The 18602-nt window shown below is 55.6% G+C and overlaps 2 protein-coding genes across 5 annotated transcripts in view; both read left to right on the top strand.

The window, feature by feature from the left end:
- Window positions 1–7868, top strand: part of FAAH2 (fatty acid amide hydrolase 2) — a 10034-nt gene extending 2166 nt beyond the window's left edge. The window contains exons 2-11 of the mRNA XM_026848794.1: window positions 147–229; window positions 536–669; window positions 983–1192; window positions 1628–1747; window positions 2259–2394; window positions 3197–3314; window positions 4044–4163; window positions 5132–5243; window positions 5853–6047; window positions 6748–7868. Of these exons, the coding sequence (XP_026704595.1) occupies window positions 147–229; window positions 536–669; window positions 983–1192; window positions 1628–1747; window positions 2259–2394; window positions 3197–3314; window positions 4044–4163; window positions 5132–5243; window positions 5853–6047; window positions 6748–6923 (1404 nt within the window). The 3' untranslated portion in view covers window positions 6924–7868. The remainder of the gene's footprint in view (window positions 1–146; window positions 230–535; window positions 670–982; window positions 1193–1627; window positions 1748–2258; window positions 2395–3196; window positions 3315–4043; window positions 4164–5131; window positions 5244–5852; window positions 6048–6747) is intronic.
- A 111-nt stretch (window positions 7869–7979) lies between these two features.
- LOC113480087 (interleukin-22 receptor subunit alpha-2-like) lies at window positions 7980–17613 on the top strand. 4 transcript variants are annotated; one of them, XM_026848674.1, is made up of 8 exons: window positions 7980–10325; window positions 11550–11721; window positions 12204–12324; window positions 12917–13092; window positions 14130–14308; window positions 14788–14941; window positions 15253–15377; window positions 16439–17613. In XM_026848674.1, the coding sequence occupies exons 2-8, from the start codon at window positions 11595–11597 to the stop codon at window positions 17219–17221; spliced, it is 1665 nt and encodes a 554-aa protein (XP_026704475.1). In that variant the 5' UTR covers window positions 7980–10325; window positions 11550–11594; the 3' UTR covers window positions 17222–17613. The 4 variants fall into 4 exon arrangements, with proteins under 4 accessions (XP_026704475.1, XP_026704474.1, XP_026704476.1 ...); XM_026848673.1 differs by having other exon boundaries at window positions 7980–8906; XM_026848675.1 differs by having other exon boundaries at window positions 7980–8906; window positions 16442–17612.
- The last annotated feature ends 989 nt before the right edge of the window (window positions 17614–18602 follow it).

Consider the following 18602-nt stretch of genomic DNA (forward strand, 5'->3'; position numbering starts at 1 on the left):
TGTGGCGCAGGGCGTGCCGGTGTCGGGGTACCGGTGGTGCCCCGCGTCCCTGCCCGGTGTCCCGGCCCCTCGGAGGGGCCGCCCGGCGCCCCCCGCCCCGCCCTGCCTGCATCTCACGGCGGTTTCCGCTTTGTTTGGTGTTTTAGGTGACGTGCATCGAGGTGGTTGAGGCGTACGTGGAGAGGACCAAGGAGGTCAATCCACTCATCAACGCCGTCGTTAAGGACCGGTAAGCCGGGGAGGAGAGGGGACGGTTGGCTGCTGCCGCCGCAGCCTTCCTCCGGGCCTCCCCCCGCCTTCCCAGGCCAGGGTGCTGCATCGCACCAGGGGGCACAGCGATGGCAATACTGTGACGGTGCCGGGAGTTCCCGGCCGGGTGTGGAAGCAGCTGGTTCTTGCAAATACCGTGAAGAGCCGGGGAAGGCTCATCTTCCATTGCCAACTCCTGCTGTGCACTTAGTGTCTGCCCGCCCTGCAGGGATACCTGCTCCTTGCCGGTTCTTTGAGACCATTCCCACCGGTTGCTTCTTTGCAGGTTTGAGGAGGCCCTGCAGGAAGCCCGGCAGGTCGATAAGCTGCTTTCGGAGGGCCCTGGCGATGACTACCTGGAGGAGAAGTTCCCCTTGTTAGGGGTTCCCATCACCGTCAAGGAGGCCTTTTCTTTGCACGGTGCGTTTGCCCTTGCTACTCTGCAGCTTTGCAGCTGGTGACTTGCTCCCTCTTGGCCATGTGCTCCACAGGGCAGGGTGCTTGGAGAGAAGCAGCTTCCCTTTGCCAGTCTGCACCCCCCTCTGCCTGGATTCGCATGTCTGTTTTCGCTTTTAACGCCCAAATGCTGTGGGGGTTGTGGTGCCTCAGAGAAGCAGCCCTCGCTGGGGATCTGCTCCTCACAGACATGGTCCCTGTGACCTGCTGCCCCCAGGGTAATCTCAGGGAAGCTGGTCCTGACACCTCCCTCCATCTGTCAACCTTGGCACTACAGGGATGCCCAACACGTCTGGCTTGGTCAACCGCCGCAATGTGATTGCCACCTCGGATGCCACAGTGGTGTCCCGGCTGAAGCAGGCCGGTGCCATCCCGCTGGGGGTGACCAACTGCAGCGAGCTGTGCATGTGGTACGAGTCCAGCAACAGGGTCTACGGCCGGACCAACAACCCCTACGACCTGCAGAGGATCGTGGGTGGCAGCTCAGGTGAGCTCCAGCACCTCAGCATGGTCCTACATGAGCAGCAAGTTAAAATGCAGCAACAAAAGAGTTCCCAAGTCCTCTGCACACTGTTTTAACTTTTTGTTGGGTTTCTGCAGAGCTGACGGGCCTCTTTCCCGGGCAGTGCAGTAGGCCATTTGGAGGTTGAACTGCACTGCACCTCCCAGATGTTACACCCAGCACCACTTTGACTCACTCTGTCTCACTCTATGTGCAAACAGCAGTGCTGGTGTAGCACTTTGACAGGGAAATCCCTTTGGCCCCACATTCCCCAGCTGTATCTCAGACATCACTAAAGCTGGGGCGACTCTCACCCCATCTGAATGCAAAGGGAAGTGACCACTGTGAGATGCTCCTACTTTACTGGATGATTTGCACTATAAACCTGTGGGGTTTTGTGCTGTATTTTCTCCCATGCAGGTGGGGAGGGCAGTGCCCTGGCAGCTGCCTGCTCCGTCATAGGTGTGGGCTCCGACATTGGTGGCAGCATCCGGATGCCTGCCTTCTTCAATGGAGTCTTTGGCCATAAACCCACGACAGGTAAAGCAGGCGTGGGGATCTCTCCTCACCAGCAGAAATGCCAGGAGGTGGAATGTGAGGTGTGGGAGGAACATATTTGGGACACTCCTGTGCTTGTGGCTGGTGGGATTGCTGTAAGGGGACAGGCAACTTCTTGCACGGGACAAGCCTGCTGTGTGGGCACAACCTGGCTTTGGCAGTGGGAAGCTGTTTTGTGGCAGAATGCCAAGTGCATGGAGGTGGGAGGGATTTTACCCCTGGTATTGCATTCTCAGCGTGGGATGTTTTCCCAAGGTCAGGATCTGCTGCTGGGGCGTTTCCCTGGCAGGTGGTGTCTTAGCTGGGTGCTTTTCCTCCTCTCCCCACCCCATGTACCTTGCCATCAGCTTGCAAGCGCTGCTGATGTGTGCAGTCCCAGGTGTCAGCTTCCCCCGGACATGGAAGCCACTCTCCTGCAGGGCTTGCCCCGGCTGGAGGCGATGCTCGGGGGTGCTCGTGGGGTGGTACCCAGCATCTCCCTCTGTGCTCTCAGGGGTGGTGCCCAACGACGGCCAGTTCCCAAATGCTCGAGGGGTGCGGACCAGCTTCCTGTGCACGGGGCCCATGTGCCGCTACGCGGAGGACCTGGAGCCTATGCTGAGGGTCATGGCTGGTCCTGGAGTCAACAAGTAAGTTGTTCCTACTGCTTCAAGCTGCTGAATTGGTCTCAGCTACTTTCTGGCCAGAGCAGCGAGTTAGTCCTCTTTGATACAAGACACATCTGCACCACGCAAATTGGTTGTTACAGATTTCCTTCCTTCACACCGGCTTCAGCAGGACCCTTGCAGCCAGGGCTGTCCTTCCCACCACCCCCATGCCGCCTGTTTGAGCAGCTCTGGGGAAGAGGCAGCTGTGGTCAGCTGGATCTTCCTCACGGGAAGATTTTACCTGTGAGCTGCTCCAGTCAGCGCTGTCCAGCACAGCCCTTCCCTCTTGGGGCTGGCATTTCTTTGGGGTTTTCCATGTGCTTTTTCCTGTTCCTGAATGAGTTTCCATCCCACACCGTGGCCCCATTTGGTCTCTTCATAGGTCTGTGCAACCAAGCGGTCTTTTATGTGTATGTACCAGTAAGGAGCGGAGATGGGGTGGGGTGGACCGGGCAGGTCCTGCTTCTCACTGCAGCCTGCACATGGTTACTTTCTCTGTTATCACTTTAATTTCTCCATGGCTCTTGGGCAATACCAACCTTGGCCATGGTCAGTGTCTGTAATTACAAGGTGCAATAAATACGGAAAACTAGCTGGGACTGATAGGGCAGTGAGCAGCTGGATGGGTTGTGGACAGCAAGTGTCTGTCTTCAGGGACTCTCCTTCCCCCCGTGGTGGGTAGAGCAGGGTGTCCTGAGGGCACATTAACAAGTGTGTGAGCAGCTCTGGCAGCTGGGGAGGAGCCAGGGATGGGCTTGTGAGCAAAGTACTCTTCCTTTCCCAGGCTGAAGCTGGATGAAAAGGTGTCACTGGAGAAAATAAAATTTCACTGCATGGATCATGACGGCGGGTCCATTTTTGTATCACCTGTGGACAAGGAGATCTTGCAGGCTCAAAAAAAGGTATGAAGGAATGGAGGTCAGCTTTCACTGGGGTGATCCTGGAGATAAAACCTGGGGAGACTAGTTCAAGGAGTCTCTTGGAGGTGAGATGAGCTGCTCTGTGTGTGGCTTCTGCAGAGGCTGGTGGGATGGAGGGCTGCAGCACCGCAGAGGCAGCCTTGAGCCCTGGTCCTGTGCTTCCAGTGGAAAAAAAAGTGGAAAGATCTTTTTCTGTGTTAAGAAACAAGGAGAAAATCTTGTGAGTGGCTGCAGATGCCCTTGCAGCAGCACTCATGTTGGAGTGCACCAGGGTGTCCAAAGTTTTTGGACCAATTTCCATTGCAGTAGCTGTATTTTGTTTTCTTGACATCTCTTGTCTATGTTATGGAGACCTTCTGGCAGCACATCGCATGGCAAAGAGATGGCTGTGAGTTTGCAGTCTTCCTGGGGTTGCTGCCTGGCATTTAGTCATACAAAGGAACTTTCTTGTTTTTCAATGAAATTTTCTGTGCTGCTCTTCTGGAACATCACTGGGGGTGGTGTGGAGGGCTGCTTGGGGAACTCCAAAATTGTTATTGGATAGAAGAGGTCCTGCTGCTCAGGGCGAAGAGGAGCAGGCAGGAGCTGCAGCAGGATCACCTGCACAGCAGCAGAGAGTGCTGCTCCTGGGCTCTCTTCCCGTCCCTGCTTTCCGTGACTGCAGCGCATCGCATCCTTGTGGAAACAAACCCTTCCTGCTCTTCCCCTTAGGTGGTGGAGCACCTTGAAGGCAAGCTGGGGGTCCAAGTTCAGCGCGTGTCCATCCACAAGATGAAGTATTCTTTCCAGATCTGGTCAGCCATGATGTCGTCCAAGGACAGTGATGGGCAGGTGTGTCAGACTGAGCTAGCAAAGGCACAAATTCTATGGCAGCAGGGAAGAATTGGCTGTTTGGGGCCAGCTGTGGAGATCTGTAGGATTCCCAGACCTGATCAGGGGCTTTCTCTGCTCCATTTTTTCCCCCTGTCCTCCTTTCATCTCTCTCTAAAGCTACACAGTGCCTTCTCCCTTGGTTTCCCATGAGATAATGATGGGGCTCCCACCAGAGGAGCAACATGGTTGAGGGAGGGAGAGGCCTTTTTAACATCTTGTTGACCTTTTCTGTGCAAGTTGGTAAGTCAGCCAAGCAGGTAGTGTCCTGCCTTGCTCTTACGTCTGTGCTGTGCCTCCTGACTTTGTAGGTTGTGATTAATACCCATTAGGATGTCAGGACCGAGGTGGTCGATTAGTAGCTTTTCAGCAGCAGGCCTGCATGTTTATTTGTTCCTTGAATTGTAGCCACTGCGCCATGCTCTATACCTGCAATGAAGTATTTTGTAGCAAAAATAAACTCTCAGGAGTGTTATACCTTGTGCATTCTGCCATGCAGGCAGCTGTGAAAAGTAAGCCATCCCCATCCTTCTAAGAAGAGCATGTCTGGCCTCCTCTGCTTTTTTTTCCTGATCCCACAGCCATGTAACAGCATTAAATGCCTCAGGAGACATTATCTGGAGCATCATCCCTTGCATCATGTCAGAGGAAGGGTACTGAAAGAGCTTTTTGGAGCTCTGCCTCCACAGAGCAAGGTCCCCTTCTCTGGCTGGGAAAGATGCTCTTGCAGTTGCTCTGGATTAGTGCTAGAGCTGTGTAACACTCCTGACAGGCATCTCTTGTCTGAAAATTGGAACAGCTTGCGTCAGGATAATTGGACAGCTGGAGATTTCGCTGTCGTTTGTCAGCCTGTTCTTCCCTGTTGCGCACTAGTCAGTCGTGCTGATGGAGGGAGTGTGTGTGTGTGTGTGTGTGTGTGTGTGTTACAGGAGGCACAGCTATTCACGGACCTGCTGGGGGATCACGGAAAACCAGTATGGCCACTGTGGGAGCTGATGAAGTGGCTTGTGGGGATGTCTTCCCACACTCTTCCAGCTATTGGTAAGGAGCCACAGGGTGTGTGGAGGCAGTGGTGGGGCGGGTGAGTTGTTAAATGAAAATAGCGTCCTTCCAGTGCTCCACGAAGGGACTCTAGAGTTTGCACTGGACAGCTTCAGATGGGTTTTTTGTAATGACATTTGGTGCATTCGAGTCAAACACATGCTCAAGGGGGAGTTGACTGGATCTTTGACAAAGGGGATTGTGTATCCTGGGAGAAGTGAAGACAGTGGAGCTGCAGGTGGGGATTGCTCCTGCTGTGAGCCCTGTCAGAGCTGCTGGGGCTTATATGGAGCCAGTCGGGGATCTGCACCGATCTCATTTCTTAGCAGCAGATACCAGAGAACTCTAATTAGTGCTGACGTGCTGCTGTCTAATGAGTGCTGATGTCACTCTGCCAGCTCTGCTCAATCCAAGTGGCTGGAAAAAATAGAAGCAACGGGCAGGCTGAAAGCCGTTCTCTTGGCAAAGCTGGAGGGATGTTGCTGGCTGGAGGGGGGACTTGAGGGGCCCCACTAGGAGATGAAGGATGCAGGCAATGTGCTTTCTAGCCTGCTTCACCTGTGATCTGTTCACTCACTCTCTGTTTCTATTTGTATCCTTGTCCTGCAGCCCTTGGGCTGACAGAGAAGCTGATGAAACTCAACCCTGGTGGTAATGCCAAGCTGGTGAGCATGGGGAAGAGCCTGCAGGAGGAGATGGAGGCCTTGCTGGGGCCAGATGGAGTTCTCCTCTACCCCTCCCACCCCACCATAGCTCCCAGGCACCACTCCCCCATATGCATGCCCTTCAACTTCGCCTACACAGGTGAGCTGCTCTGACTCGCTGCTGGGGTGCAGGCAGGGGTTGCAGGCATGCCCTCACCCACTGCGGCAGTGCAGGCTGGGAGTCAGGGTGTTTTACCCAGAGTATCTCCATCGCTGACAGTGGGCTTTGCAGTGCAGAGGGGTGTCTCGCTGCTCCAGAACGTGGGACAAGGATTATGGTCATGCTTTAAAACTGTGGCATTTACACCTGCTGTCCACAGCAGGGCAGGTTTGATCTCAGTGCGGGGGGCTCATGCTGTGGTTTAGCAGGCACTCAGGAGCTGCTGCATTTGTTGAGATACAGTTTGAGGCTCTCTATGTGGCTTTCCCACAGCTTGAGTGTCTTGATGACAGTGCTGTGTTGCAATGCTGTCTGGCTTTGGAGTAATGGAAGGATGGTGCCTGGGGCAGGAATGTCCCAAAGCAGATTGTGGCATGCCACAGCGAGTGCCACATAAGTGTGTCATCACTCATGGGTGCAATTTTCATATGTGATATGCGTGCTGGGAACCTCTAGCCCACAATGTCCCCTTGTCATCATGTCTCTGCACTGCCTACCTTGACAGCACGGCTCCAGCAAGGACCAGCTCCCAGGAGCCTGGTGCTGTGCATGGCAGCAGCTACCTACCTGGGGTGGGAGAGCCAGGCAGTGATGTGTCCCAGTTGCTGTGCTTGCTCTGACGCAGCCTTCTCTCTTCCAGCTATCTTCAACGTCCTGGGCTTGCCAGTGACGCAGTGCCCACTGGGCCTGAGCAGCGAGGGCTTGCCACTGGGCATACAGCTGGTGGCTGCCTCCTACAATGACCACCTGACGCTGGCGGTAGCCCGGTATCTGGAAGAGGCCTTTGGAGGATGGGTTTTGCCTGGGAAAGTTTAACCTGGGCTCCTGGCACTGCAGGGAGGCAGGGATGGAGATGGTGGTACCCAGGCGGGCGCTGATGCCTCATTCTGCCATAGCACTACCTGCTCCATCCACACCCTTCCTGGTGCCTTCCTGGGAGTGGCCGGCAGTGCCTCCAGCCCCTGGGGAAGCCGGGCTGTTGCCGGTGGAGTCGTATCCTCTCTGCAGCACCCTTTGCCCTGAGAGAGACCTGCCCTCCCTGTGGCCCTTTGGGAACCCCAGTGCCACAGGCTGGCAGTAGGCTGTCTGTGTCCTGCCTGTGGCAGGCATCTAGATTCTGGGCATGGAGATGGCATCTCTCTGTACACTTGCTGCTTTGAAGATGCTGAGTGAAGGCTGGGGAGAGGAGGTGCTGCCAGACTGCTTGGGGACAACTGCCCAGAACCACCCTTGGAGCCCCTGGGTGCATCCATCCTCTTTGGCCTTGCCTTGCCCACAGGACTGGGACTGCACCTGGTGCACCACAGGCTTGCCAGCCTCTGAAACCTCCTTGAGCTGCTACAGGGTTTCACACACCCTCTAACCAAAAGGGAGAGGGGCTGAGGGTGCTGGAGGCAGCCGTATGCTTGTATCACTGGGGGTGCTTTGTGGAGTGGATGGTGCTGGACTCTACCTCGCCTGGAGCTGATGGGCAAGGGAGAAGGAGCTTTTGCTCTTGCGAGCTTTTGACAGCACTGGAAGAGCTCTTTAAATGCTCCTCTGCATGTGCTGAGACAGCTAAAGCATCTCCTGCCTGTGTCTTCTTCCCCTTCTGTCCCAGAGGATCACCCAGCCTGATTGGTGTCCCCTGCCGCCCGCCCTCCCTGGCCTCCCTGCTCCCACGAGCAGTCTCAGGCAGAAACGTGGGCAGCTGGCTGTTCCTGGGGCAGACAACAAGTGTAAGATGTTTTCAGTGAGGGTGGTATTAAAGTCTGTCCAGTTTTCTGCCGGCTGGTTTCCTTGTTCCCAATGACTGTGCCATGCCAACTGCAGGGCTGCTGATGCTCTGGCACCTGCCCTAGCACCACTCGTGCTGTGGGATGTGCTGAGGCTGGTGAATGCTGCTGGCTATGGGCATGGTGCAGGGACAGCAGGGAAGGGGCTGGCATCTGCCCCAAGGGTGGCACCGCTGCCAGGCTCTTGCATTAAAATGCCTGGACTCGCGGTGTCTGCTCAGCTCCTGGCAGAGCTGAAGGGAGCCAGCGAGCTCTGGTGGTGCCACAGTCGATGGCTCTGTTAGACGTGTGGTGGTCACACAGCGTTACACTCTTGAAAGGCATAAGCCCTGCTTCTTTCTCTCCCCAATGGGCTGCTAAAGGCTTGGGGCTTCTAGGGTGATGCGGAGCCACGTGCAGGTTCCTTGGGGTCTAGGGCAGAGCAGGGCACAGCGTCCCCGTCTGCACTCAGCCTGCAGCGCTGATGTTGCCAAGGATAAAGCCTGCTGTTGGCTTTGTGGGGATGTCCTGCCACGTGTCACTCACTCCTGGTCCTGGCCTGATCCCTGTGCTGCTGTCTTCTGTCCCTAAACACTATTCATCCCTGCAAGGGGGGATGTGGCTGCTGGGGCCAGGCTGTGTCTCGCCACTTGCTCACAGAGGGCACTGCTGAGCCGGCTAAGGGCAGCCAGCCCGCGGAGCCTGCAGCCAGATGAGACACCGTCAACAAGGAAGGAGGAAAGAAAACCAACCTGACCCAGGAAAAAGGGCACGAATCAACAAATCCAAATCACATGCCGTGGGACGTCTCCCACAGCCTCCCAGCACCGTGGCACAGAGGACGCAGGCCTGTCTCCCAACTGGAAAGAGTGAGCTGGGCAGACCCTGCTGATGCTTCCAGCAAATGCTCGTGGAGTCTAACGTGGGATTGCTGAGCTGAAGGTGGCTGTGCTTAACAGCGTGGTGGGCACAGACGGCAACACCGTGTTTGCTCTAGCAGGTTCCTGTTATGGCAAGCGCCAGATGAGCCACTGCGTGGCCCAAGGTAGGGGCGACCATCGGTGCTTCAGGGTGGTGTGGCAATGGGGGAGGAAGGCGAGGGGATGGATGTCTGGAAGATAGAGGGTTTGATGTCTGCAGTCTCAGCGAACAGGATAGCCACTAAACTATCTTTTTACAGAAACCACAACATGGTGAGGAGTGCTGGGGTTTTCTCTCTGTCCAAGATGGATGGGGAGTGTGTGTGCTGGGTCAGCAGGGTGCTGACAGGGATCATGCTGCGGCCACCATCGCCACTGCAAAAGCACTGGTCCCCTGCTTGCTGCCATCTCCTGTGGCAGGAGCAGCCCTGTCCCTGCAGACAGGCACCTGGGTCCCAGGGTCTCCCTAGGGAGCCGAGTTGCTGCTCTGCACCTCCACAAGTCCGGGGAGCGGTGCTGGGGGCCCTTTCTCCCTCTGTGGAGAAATACCTGCTGTCTTTGCCAGAGGCCTGCTGCAAATCCAGGAGGGCTTGTGCTGTCAAGGGGGCAGGGGAAAGCCATAAACCCACTGCCTGCACTTCAGCTCTGGCATTTTGGAGGTCTTGCCTTGGGGCTCGGAGCCCTTGCCCACACTTTGCATCTGCCTATCCCCACTTGCTGGCTGCCTCTTCCTGTTTCCAGCTCTGAAAGATTGCAGGGGACAGAAAACATGGGGAAAGCATTTTATACACGCCTGCCAAGGTGAACATGCTCATAATGTTAATGCAGACTCAGTATAAAATGAGAAGAGCGAGAGGCAAGGGGTTGGGGGTAAGCCAGCCCTATGATGTCCAGTGCAGTCAGGGAGATGGTTCCACCCATCTGCCTCTGAAGGTGGCCCCAGGCTTTCCACCTTCACCAAGGGACATGTCCCCATGACTGGGAGCTCAGAGTTGGTGGTCTCAAAGCCCTTGCCCTGAAGAGCAAGGTTCCCTCCATAGCTGGGAAGAGCAAGGAAAAAAAAAAATCACCTGTAGTTAAGTGGTGGGGCAAGGCCAAGGAATTACTGGCCAGGTTTCAAAGAGAGGAAGGCAGTGGGGTGGTAACATGGCACAGCACTGCCCCGGCATCCCCCTGGGGACTGTGCAGGGGCATGACACGTGTGCCTGGTACCAGCCTCCGCTGTGGCTCATGCAGACTGCAGTCTCTATGTGGGGCACAGCACCCCAAGGGGGTGCCTCAGGGTGCTTTGTTTTGCCTGGCTGGGTACCAACATGCTGGTACCCTTACTGTCCCGTGGAGGCTGCGGGAGGGCTGGGAGTGTCACAGCAGCAGTTTCACCGGTTGTGCCAGTGTGAGTCATGCCTGGAGCAGGGCTGAGTCACTGCCAGAGCGGTGTGAGCATCACGCCAGAGCTTTCTCAGACCCTCGTCCCTGTGACACCATCAGTGTGACTTCTTGCTGCCTTTAGGGAGGGATGAAACACCACGGGGGACCAGCTAGAGGTGGGTGCAGCAGAAGGTCTCTGCAGCATGTGCATTGGGGCCACTCCTGTTTAACATCTTTATTGATGATCTAGACGAGGGGATCGAGTGCACCCTCAGTTTGCAGATGAAACCCAGTTGGGTGGGAGTTTTGATCTGCTCGAGGGTAGGGAGGCTCTGCAGAGAGACCTGGACAGGCTGGAGCCATGGGCTGAGGCCAACTGGGGGAGTTTCAATAAGGACAAATGCCGGGGGCTGCCCTTGGGCCACAACAACCCCCAGCAGCGCTACAGGCTTGGGGAGGAGTGGCTGGAGAGCTGCCAGTCAGAGAGGGACCTGGGGGGGTTGATTGACAGCTGGCTGAACAGGAGCCAGCAGTGTACCCAGGGGGCCAAGAAGGCCAATGGCATCCTGGCTTGTTCAGAAACGGTGTGGCCAGCAGGGACAGGGAAGGGATCTTACCCCTGTACTCGGCACTGGTGAGGCTGCACCTCGATTACGGGGTTCAGTTTTGGGCCCCTCACTACAAAAAGGACATTGAATGACTCGAGCGTGTCCAGAGAAGGGTAATGAAGCTGGCACGGGGTCTGGAGCACAGGTTGTACAAGGAGCGGCTGAGGGAACTGGGGTTTTCGGTTTGGAGAAGAGGAGGCTGAGGGGAGACCTCCTGGCCCTCTACAGCTCCCTGAAAGGAGATTGCAGAGAGATGGGGATGAGTCTCTTTAACCAAGTAACAAGCGATAGGGCAAGAGGGAATGGCCTCAAGTTGCCCCAGGGAAGGTTTAGACTGGATATCAGGACGCATTTCTTTCCAGAACGGGTTGTTGGGCGTTGGAATGGGCTGCCCAGGGAGGTGGTGGAGTCCCCATCCCTGGAGGGGTTTAAGAGTTGGGTTGGCGTAGTGCTGAGGGATCTGGTAGAGTTGAGAATGGTCAGTGTGAGGTTAATGGTTGGGCTGGATGATCTTCAAGGTCTTTTCCAACTGAAATGATTCTGTGATTCTGTGCCATGTCAGAGTGTGGTAGCAGCCTACTGTCCCTGCGGGCCCTCTTGCCACCACAGCCCCAAGGGCACCTGCCCCGCTGCTGCTTCAGCCCATCCCAGGGGCAGCAAGGGTGTCTCCACTCTGCAGCTGGCACCTGCATGCCACGGCTGGACACACAGCCTCTGTGTGCAAGGCATACCTGCAGTGGGTGTCACTGGCCACAGCTTTGTAAAAAAAAAAAATAATTTCTCTAATCCCAGATTCCAGCTGCCTGTCGTGTTTGCTGGTGCCAGAACAACTCTGGCATGCCCATCCTCTCACCACCGCACCCTGCATGGCAACATAGAGCTGGGGGCAGATGGATAGGGTGCAGCGGGATGAGCCCTGCCCTGAGCCTGCTTCTGTTCCTGGCCAGCTGCACCCTGCTCCAGGGTAAGTCCAACGCTGAGCTGCCGCAGCAGGCTGGGGGCTGGCCCTGGCTGCAGTGGCGGGGAGAACCGCAGGGACAACTCTCAGACCTACAGAAGGTACCTTCCAGGCAGGAGGGGACCGAGTGATCTTCAAGGTGTGATAGGAAAGAAAACTCCAGAGTCACCAGCAGCCATGTCAGGGTGTCCGTGCCTTTTGTGGGACCACAGAGAGGATGCTCCAGCGTGTGCAGGAGCTTCATGGGATACAGGTGCTGAGCACTGTTCTGGTAGCCAGCACTTGCCTAAGCCTGGCAGGGAGTTAGTGTTTGCCTATGTGGGACTGAAGCTGGGAGTTGTAGGGTCGGAGGGAGGTTCCACAATGCCTACCCAAGGCCAGGATACCTGCCTGCGCAGCCTGGGCAAGTGGTGACTGACCAAGGAGTTGGGCCCCTTCAGAGCAGAGTGATGTGCTGCCTGATGTCCCTCTGCTTCCTCCCTCCCCAGGCACACTGTTGCCTCCACAGGATGTGAGGCTGGAGGCACAAAACTTCCACATCCATCTGCGGTGGGAACCGGCCCCTGGCTCGCCCAGTGGTACCACATACCAGGTGGAATGGAGGAGACGGTAAGTGAGGTGACGGGGATGAGGGGGCAGAGGTGGATCATCACCCCTGCACCCTGGCAGAGGGCTGTCAGGGACCCCCAGTAGCCAGAGGATTAATTTTTTTTTTCCCTTATGCTTAAACAGAATTTCCTGTATTTCAACCTGTGTCCTCTTCCTCTTGTCCTTTCATTGGGTACCGCCAAGAAGTCTCCATCTTCTTTATTTCACCACGTTGATAAGACCACCCACCCTAAGCTCCCCTCTTTTGAGGCTAAGCAGTCCCCACTCACTTAGCTTCCCTCATACCACCAATGCCTCAACCTCTTGGTGATGTTTTTGGCCCTTCAGTGGTCTCTCTCTGGTGTGGACATGCTTTTTCTGTAGCGGAGAGCACAGGTCAGGGTGCGGCACTCCAGGTGCCGTCCCACCAGTGCTGATGAGAGGGGACTTGACTTGCTGCCAAAGCTTTTCCTAATGCAACACAGGATGTTGTTGGCAAGCATTTGTGCTCTCCCGTGCTTTCCACAGACAGGATGGCGATGGCTAGGCAGCCTTCCTTTTTGGCTGGGAAGGTGCCAAAAAGGAGAAATCCCTGCATTTTCTCCATGGGCAGAATCCCTCACTGGACCAAGGCAGATACCTGCTGGGGGAACAGCACCGGCTCCTCCTGGGCATGTGAGCTGTATTTTGACAAGATCCATGATATCTACTGGGCAAGGGTGAGAGCGGTGGCCAGAGGCGAGCTGTCCAGGTGGGCCTATTCCAGCGAGCTGCAGCCATACAGAGACAGTAAGAACCAGAGAGTTCCTTCAGCTGGGCTCCTGCTCTTCCCAGGGGGGATGACAGGGAGAGGGGTCCTTGGAGAAGTGTACTGGGGCACAGTGGGAAATCTTATGAGGATACTAGAGGATACTAGTGGGAAAAGTGCCAAGAGCCATGACTGGAGGAAAGACATGGGAGCAGAGCTGCTGGAGAAGGGCTGGGTGAAGAGCAAGGGATCAGAGGAGTGAGGTAAGGACCACGGATAGGAGGCTCCAGAGACACCAACATGCTATGAGAATTTGGGTCGCAGGAGAATGCAGCGAGATGGGGTAGGAAAGAGGATACCCCCTCAGGCCTGCTTTTTAAAAGCATCCCCTGTTTGTCCCTGCCATGGATTTGGGAGATGCTGGGTGGGGGTATTTTTGTTCCAGCAGAATAAAGCTGGTACAGGCTAATGAAGGCAGGAGCAATCCCTCCATCACTGCTTTTGCCCTGACACGTTCTTCTTCTCAGTCACAGCCTGGCTGTCCCATCCAAAAAGCCTAGCTGTCTTTTGGAGGAAAGAAAAACTTTAGGACCTTCCCCTAACCCACCTCCCAGGGGGTTATCACAATGAGCTGAATGTGCCAGCAGCTAAAGTGGGATGTATGTTGGCTGTTTGGATTCCCTTTTTCATTCCCTCTGCATCCAGCTATCATGGAAATAGATGCACTTAGCTAAAAAAGCAATTGCTGCACTCTTTGAGTCTCTAGACCATTGTCTGATGGCTCAGAGATGAAGTGCTCAGCAGAAGGGAGCCAGAGGTGCTAGCAGGTCTGTCCTGGCCTGCGCTGGTGGGACTGGAGGGGGCAGAAGTAGTGCTGGCTGCCACAAAGACATGATGGCTGAGGTTTCTAGAGCTGGTTTCACAGCATGAAGTGCCATCACTCTAGATCTGAGGAAGAAGTGTCTGTGCTCTGGGAGTGGGATGTCCAGCAGAAAAACATTTCTAGAAAAACAAGATGCCTGCCTTCTGTTTTGAAGAGCTTAATTTTCCTCCTCCATATTTTTTTCCCTCCCTACAGCAATTGTGGGCCCCCCCAAGTTGTCCTGGCTGTTCCAGGATCACATCCTCAGCGTAAATATCATCATGCCACTCACTCCCTACCGAAGCAAAAACGGCTCTTACAAGCCAGTTGACCAAGTTCTGCTGAAGCTGTGGTACTGGCTGTGTCTGTACGAAGGGGATGTGCTCGTCCAGCAAGTACGTGGTGGGGTGGGCAGGGCTCAGAGTGCACGGGACTTGCAAAAGCTTTCCTGGTGCAGCAAAGATGCCCGTTTCCACTCACACTGGTGTGGTAGTGCCTGTGCCTGTAGTGTTGCCCCAGCCCTGCCCTCACCCAGCAGTGCAAGTAGGTGTGAGATGCTTGCATTCCCAGTTTGGGGCTTGCAACCTGGGGGTGGCAGGAGATCCCTCTCCTCCTCTAGATTACATGAATAAGAAAAACCTGTAACAATTTCCATTCATATGAAAGCATGTAGTAGGTGTTTAATGAGATGCTCTGGGAGCCGAACACTTCCTGGGGTGAAAAAAAAAAGCACTGGAGGTGCTTGAGGAGCAGAGAGGGAGGGTCTGTGCTCCACACCATGGAGCAAATGAGGTGTCAGGGCTGCACTGGGGAGAGAAGCAGCACACAGTCCCCACCTCCAGCCGCCTTGGTCACACATCCCCTCTGCTTCTAGGTGCCCTGCAAACAGAGTGGGGAGGAAGGGCCATGCACCTTCAGGTTCCTCAAGCCCAGCACACAGTACTGTGTCCGGACGGTGGCTGCGGACATGGCCAAGGAGCAGAGCCGGGAGGCTGAGCAGTGCATGGTGACACCAGCAGGCCCTGCAGGTGGGAGCTCACTTGCTGGTTTAGCTGCTGTGGTTGCATCTCAGGTCCTGCTTGTGGGATGGACACATGTGGAGGTGTGAGTGCCTCACCGCCTGAGCCATTCTGGTCAGGGTTGGTGGCCCAGTAACACCCTGTGGGGACCTGTTTTGGGGAGATGCTCTCTCGCCACCTGCATTGGGCTTGCACTGCATCCCCTTCTCGAACATCCCAGCCTGCCACGGGGGCTCTGGGGAAGTGTTGGCATAGGGCGGGCTAGGGGGGATACCACCTGGGGTCCTTCCACCCCTCAGCCTGTTGTGACCTCCTGGCAGGCTTTCCCTGGGTCGTCGTTGCTGTGCTGAGTGGTGTCTTCCTGCTGCTGAGCGTGGCCGGGCTCTGCTTTGTCCAGCTGTACGTCTTCCCCCGCCCCTCGGAGATGCAACTCCCCAAAATACTTGTGAGTGAACAGTCCCCTTCCAGCCTCTGCCCTGCATGTGCTGCAGCCAAGCTGGCGTCCTCTGCATTTGCAGAGGGCTCAGCACCTCCTTCATTCCACCCCTTGCACCACCAAACCTATCTCTGTGCCTGGGTCCCTCCCCTGCTGTCTGACCCACCATACCCTCAGGCCTTGCTGTGTGGGAGAGGATACTGGTGGGATGCATCAATCAGTCATGGGTCACACCAGAGGAGTCTCAGGCAGCACATAGCCTGCAAGCATGGCCCCCAGTGTTAGGATCCTCCTGCTTTAGGCAGTTGGCTTTTGCTAGGCTACATGCCCATCTACAACAGGTTGAAGAGAAGAAAGAGGGGAAGAGAAGCAAACAGTGGGCCTACTATCCCGGCACAGTCTGGCCTGGGTGAGGTACAGCCCCTCACCTCTCTGCCCTCGAGATAAATGCAGCCCTAAGGCTCAGAAAGGCTCCCAGGGCTGCAGCCCTGCTGAGCTGATCTCAAACATGTTCTGGGTTGGCAGGGACAGAGCCCTGTGGAAGCAGCCACTAGGACAGCCTTTCTCTCCAAGTCCCAGTTCCCCTCTGCATCCCAGTTTCCCAGTGCTGGGGGTGTGGCAGCAGCCAGGGCTGAGCAGCCCTTTGAGCTCTCTGGGAACAAAACCAACTTGCTAAGCTAAAGAAGTCTCCTATGCCAGCGTGGAGAGGAGGTGGCAGGCTGCTCCACTTGCCCTGGCCCAGATCAGGGTCAGAGTCCTTTGCTTTCCTATTCTTCTTGGCTTCTGCACAGGGATTGCTTGTCTCTGAGCAGGTGATAACTTTTCCATCAGCCTCTGACAGCTGGAGCATAGCTTGAAAAGCAGCAGCATTATAGCTTCTGTGACCATCTCCTCGTACCAGAGCCCCTGTGCTGTAGTGAGAAGAGCCCTGCCTTCATTTCTCCCCTGTGTGAGCACAGCAGATGGGCTGTCCAGGACCGTTCCCTTCCCCAGGGTTTGCAGTTCATCAACCCCAGGCTCACGGAGGTTTCAGCAAGCTGAGGCTGACTGCTTTGCTGCTTGTTTCCCAGCAGGCTCTCCTGAACAGGGACCTGAATGTGACCATCACGGTGCCCACCCTTGAGCTCAAGGAGGACTCACTCACCCTGCTCCTGCCGACATTGCTGCCCTCCCACGGAGCACCTGCAGCTGAGCAGACAACACCCACAGTGCAGCTGCTCCTTGGAGAAAGTCTTTCCCAGGACATGAGTGGCTACTGTGCCAACGGGTTTGGGCCAGACTGCTGCAAAGGAAGGGACCCATCCTGCACCCACAGCCAGCTGGGGCATGCCTTGGGCTCCTGGGTCTCACTGCAGCTGGAGGAGGATGGGAGGGCACATGATGGGGATGATGTGCTGGCGCAGCCGCTGCTGGTGGGACCGACCAGAGACAGCGGCACAGGTGACAGGGATTACCAGACATCTGAGACATGGCTCTCCCTGCACGTCCATCTTTATTCCAAATGCCAGTGCCCAGCCCCAGGAGCAGGCAGCTGTCTTCCTCTGCCCATACTGGGCAGGAGCTTCAGCCAGGAGGACCTGCAGGAGAGCCTTGGCATGGCAGGGCACTGGATTCCACTCAGCTCTGTGAAGCTGCCAGCCAGCAAGGACGAGAGTGGAGGGCAGCTTGTGCATGCTCTGCAGCCCCTGCATGGCCATGGGACTGAGCCACAGTCAGGTGACAGAACCACACAGCAGGGTGACTTGGAGGAGGCAGCATCAGACATTTCCCTCCCCAGCCCTTGCCAGCTGTCCCAGTTCCCCCCTGACATCCTACAGACAGCTGCCTTCTCTGGCTATGAGCCACGTCCCTGAGCTGACAGTCAGCCATAGCAAGCAGGTAGAGGCACGCCGGGAGCTCCCAGCACCTAGATGACAGCATTAAGGAGCTCGAGGTGCTGCCCAGAGCTGCCCCAGCCACGATGGCTGCCTGCTCAGACCTGCCTGTGCCTTGCTGGGGACAGGACTGGGGCAGGCTCGCATGCGGGCAGGCACAGGCACACTCTGGGCACGGCTGCCACGGATGGTGAGATCAGTATCTTCAGAGCTTCCGTCTGTGGTTTTGGTGCTCTTGAACCAAAGCATAAGGAATACGTGCCAAAGTTGAAGCCCCATAACTCTTATTTATTTATCCACCTATATTTGTGGGTATGTGTGTGTACAGTGTATATATATATATACTAATGCAAATATATGTATATACTCATATATATATATAAACACCTCTTTGATGAAGGAGGAGGTGTTTTTTTTTTTTTACTTGTCTGGAAATACTTATTGTGCCTGTTTAATGTTTTTTAAGCAACATTAATTTATTGTGGAAAACTGGCTTCTGTGCTTATTCTTTCTGTGTTACAGAACCAACAGTGCCCTGTCTGAGCAATGTTTGGGAAAGGCACTAGGAAAACTTGGGGGTTCTCTGGGAGAAAATTGTACCTGCAGCTGGTCTGCATGTTGCTGTCGTGTGGGAAAAAAGCTGGTTCTTCAGGAACCGTTGGAGAGTTTTATTACTCCTTCTACCAGCACTGGGGCAATTTACTTCTGAGGAGCCCTGCCCTGAAGTTGTCTCTCTGGGATGTGTTTGTGAGGCTGTGCCTGCAGCCACGGAGGTGAGGGGAAACCCTCTCTCCCAGTGTCAGGCTGCTGTGCTTTGCAGCGGGCTGAGATTGGGGGACTACAGCTCAGGGGGACAAATCCAGGCTCCTGGACTCATGAGATTTGGGAACAGGTGAGTAATTGGTGTCCAGCATCCAGGCATCTTGTGAAGGGGACAGGGGACAGCACTGCCAGCCTTGGGTAAAGCAGGGCCGTACAGGGCCACCTTCCAACCCCATGAGTCATCCCTGACACCCCAGCTGTGCAACCTCCTGGGGGTGGCTGTGCTCTCCCTCTGCCAGACTGTCAGCCTTCCTCTTCCCCTGCCACCACAGCTGACTCAGCCAGAGACCTGTAGCAACACCAGCTGTGGTTTTCTGGCACCTGAGCAGTGCTGTGGGGCAGCCCCGTTTGAGCGCTCCCAGCTTTGTCTCTGTTTCAAAGCAGGCAGCTGTACTTTGTGCATCTCATTATGAAAATCTCTCATAGTGGTGATGTATTGGGTTTGTGTGGCAAGGTTTTGGTAGTAGGGAGGGTACAGGGGAGGCTCCTGTGAGAAGCTGCTAGAAGTTTCCCTTGTGTCTAAGGGAGCCAATGCCAG

This window comes from Athene cunicularia (genome assembly GCF_003259725.1).
Source record: "Athene cunicularia isolate RWA chromosome 4 unlocalized genomic scaffold, athCun1 chr4_part3, whole genome shotgun sequence".
Lineage (NCBI taxonomy): Eukaryota > Metazoa > Chordata > Aves > Strigiformes > Strigidae > Athene > Athene cunicularia.

What these genes read in the sequence shown, in the direction of transcription:
- LOC113480087 (XM_026848674.1), top strand. Translation starts at nt 11,595, where the DNA reads ATGCCCATCCTCTCACCACCGCACCCTGCATGGCAACATAGAGCTGGG. An exon ending in GACACCAGCAGGCCCTGCAG is followed by an intron (nt 14,942 to 15,252) that starts GTGGGAGCTCAC and finishes ACCTCCTGGCAG; the next exon opens with GCTTTCCCTGGGTCGTCGTT. An exon ending in TGCAACTCCCCAAAATACTT is followed by an intron (nt 15,378 to 16,438) that starts GTGAGTGAACAG and finishes CTTGTTTCCCAG; the next exon opens with CAGGCTCTCCTGAACAGGGA.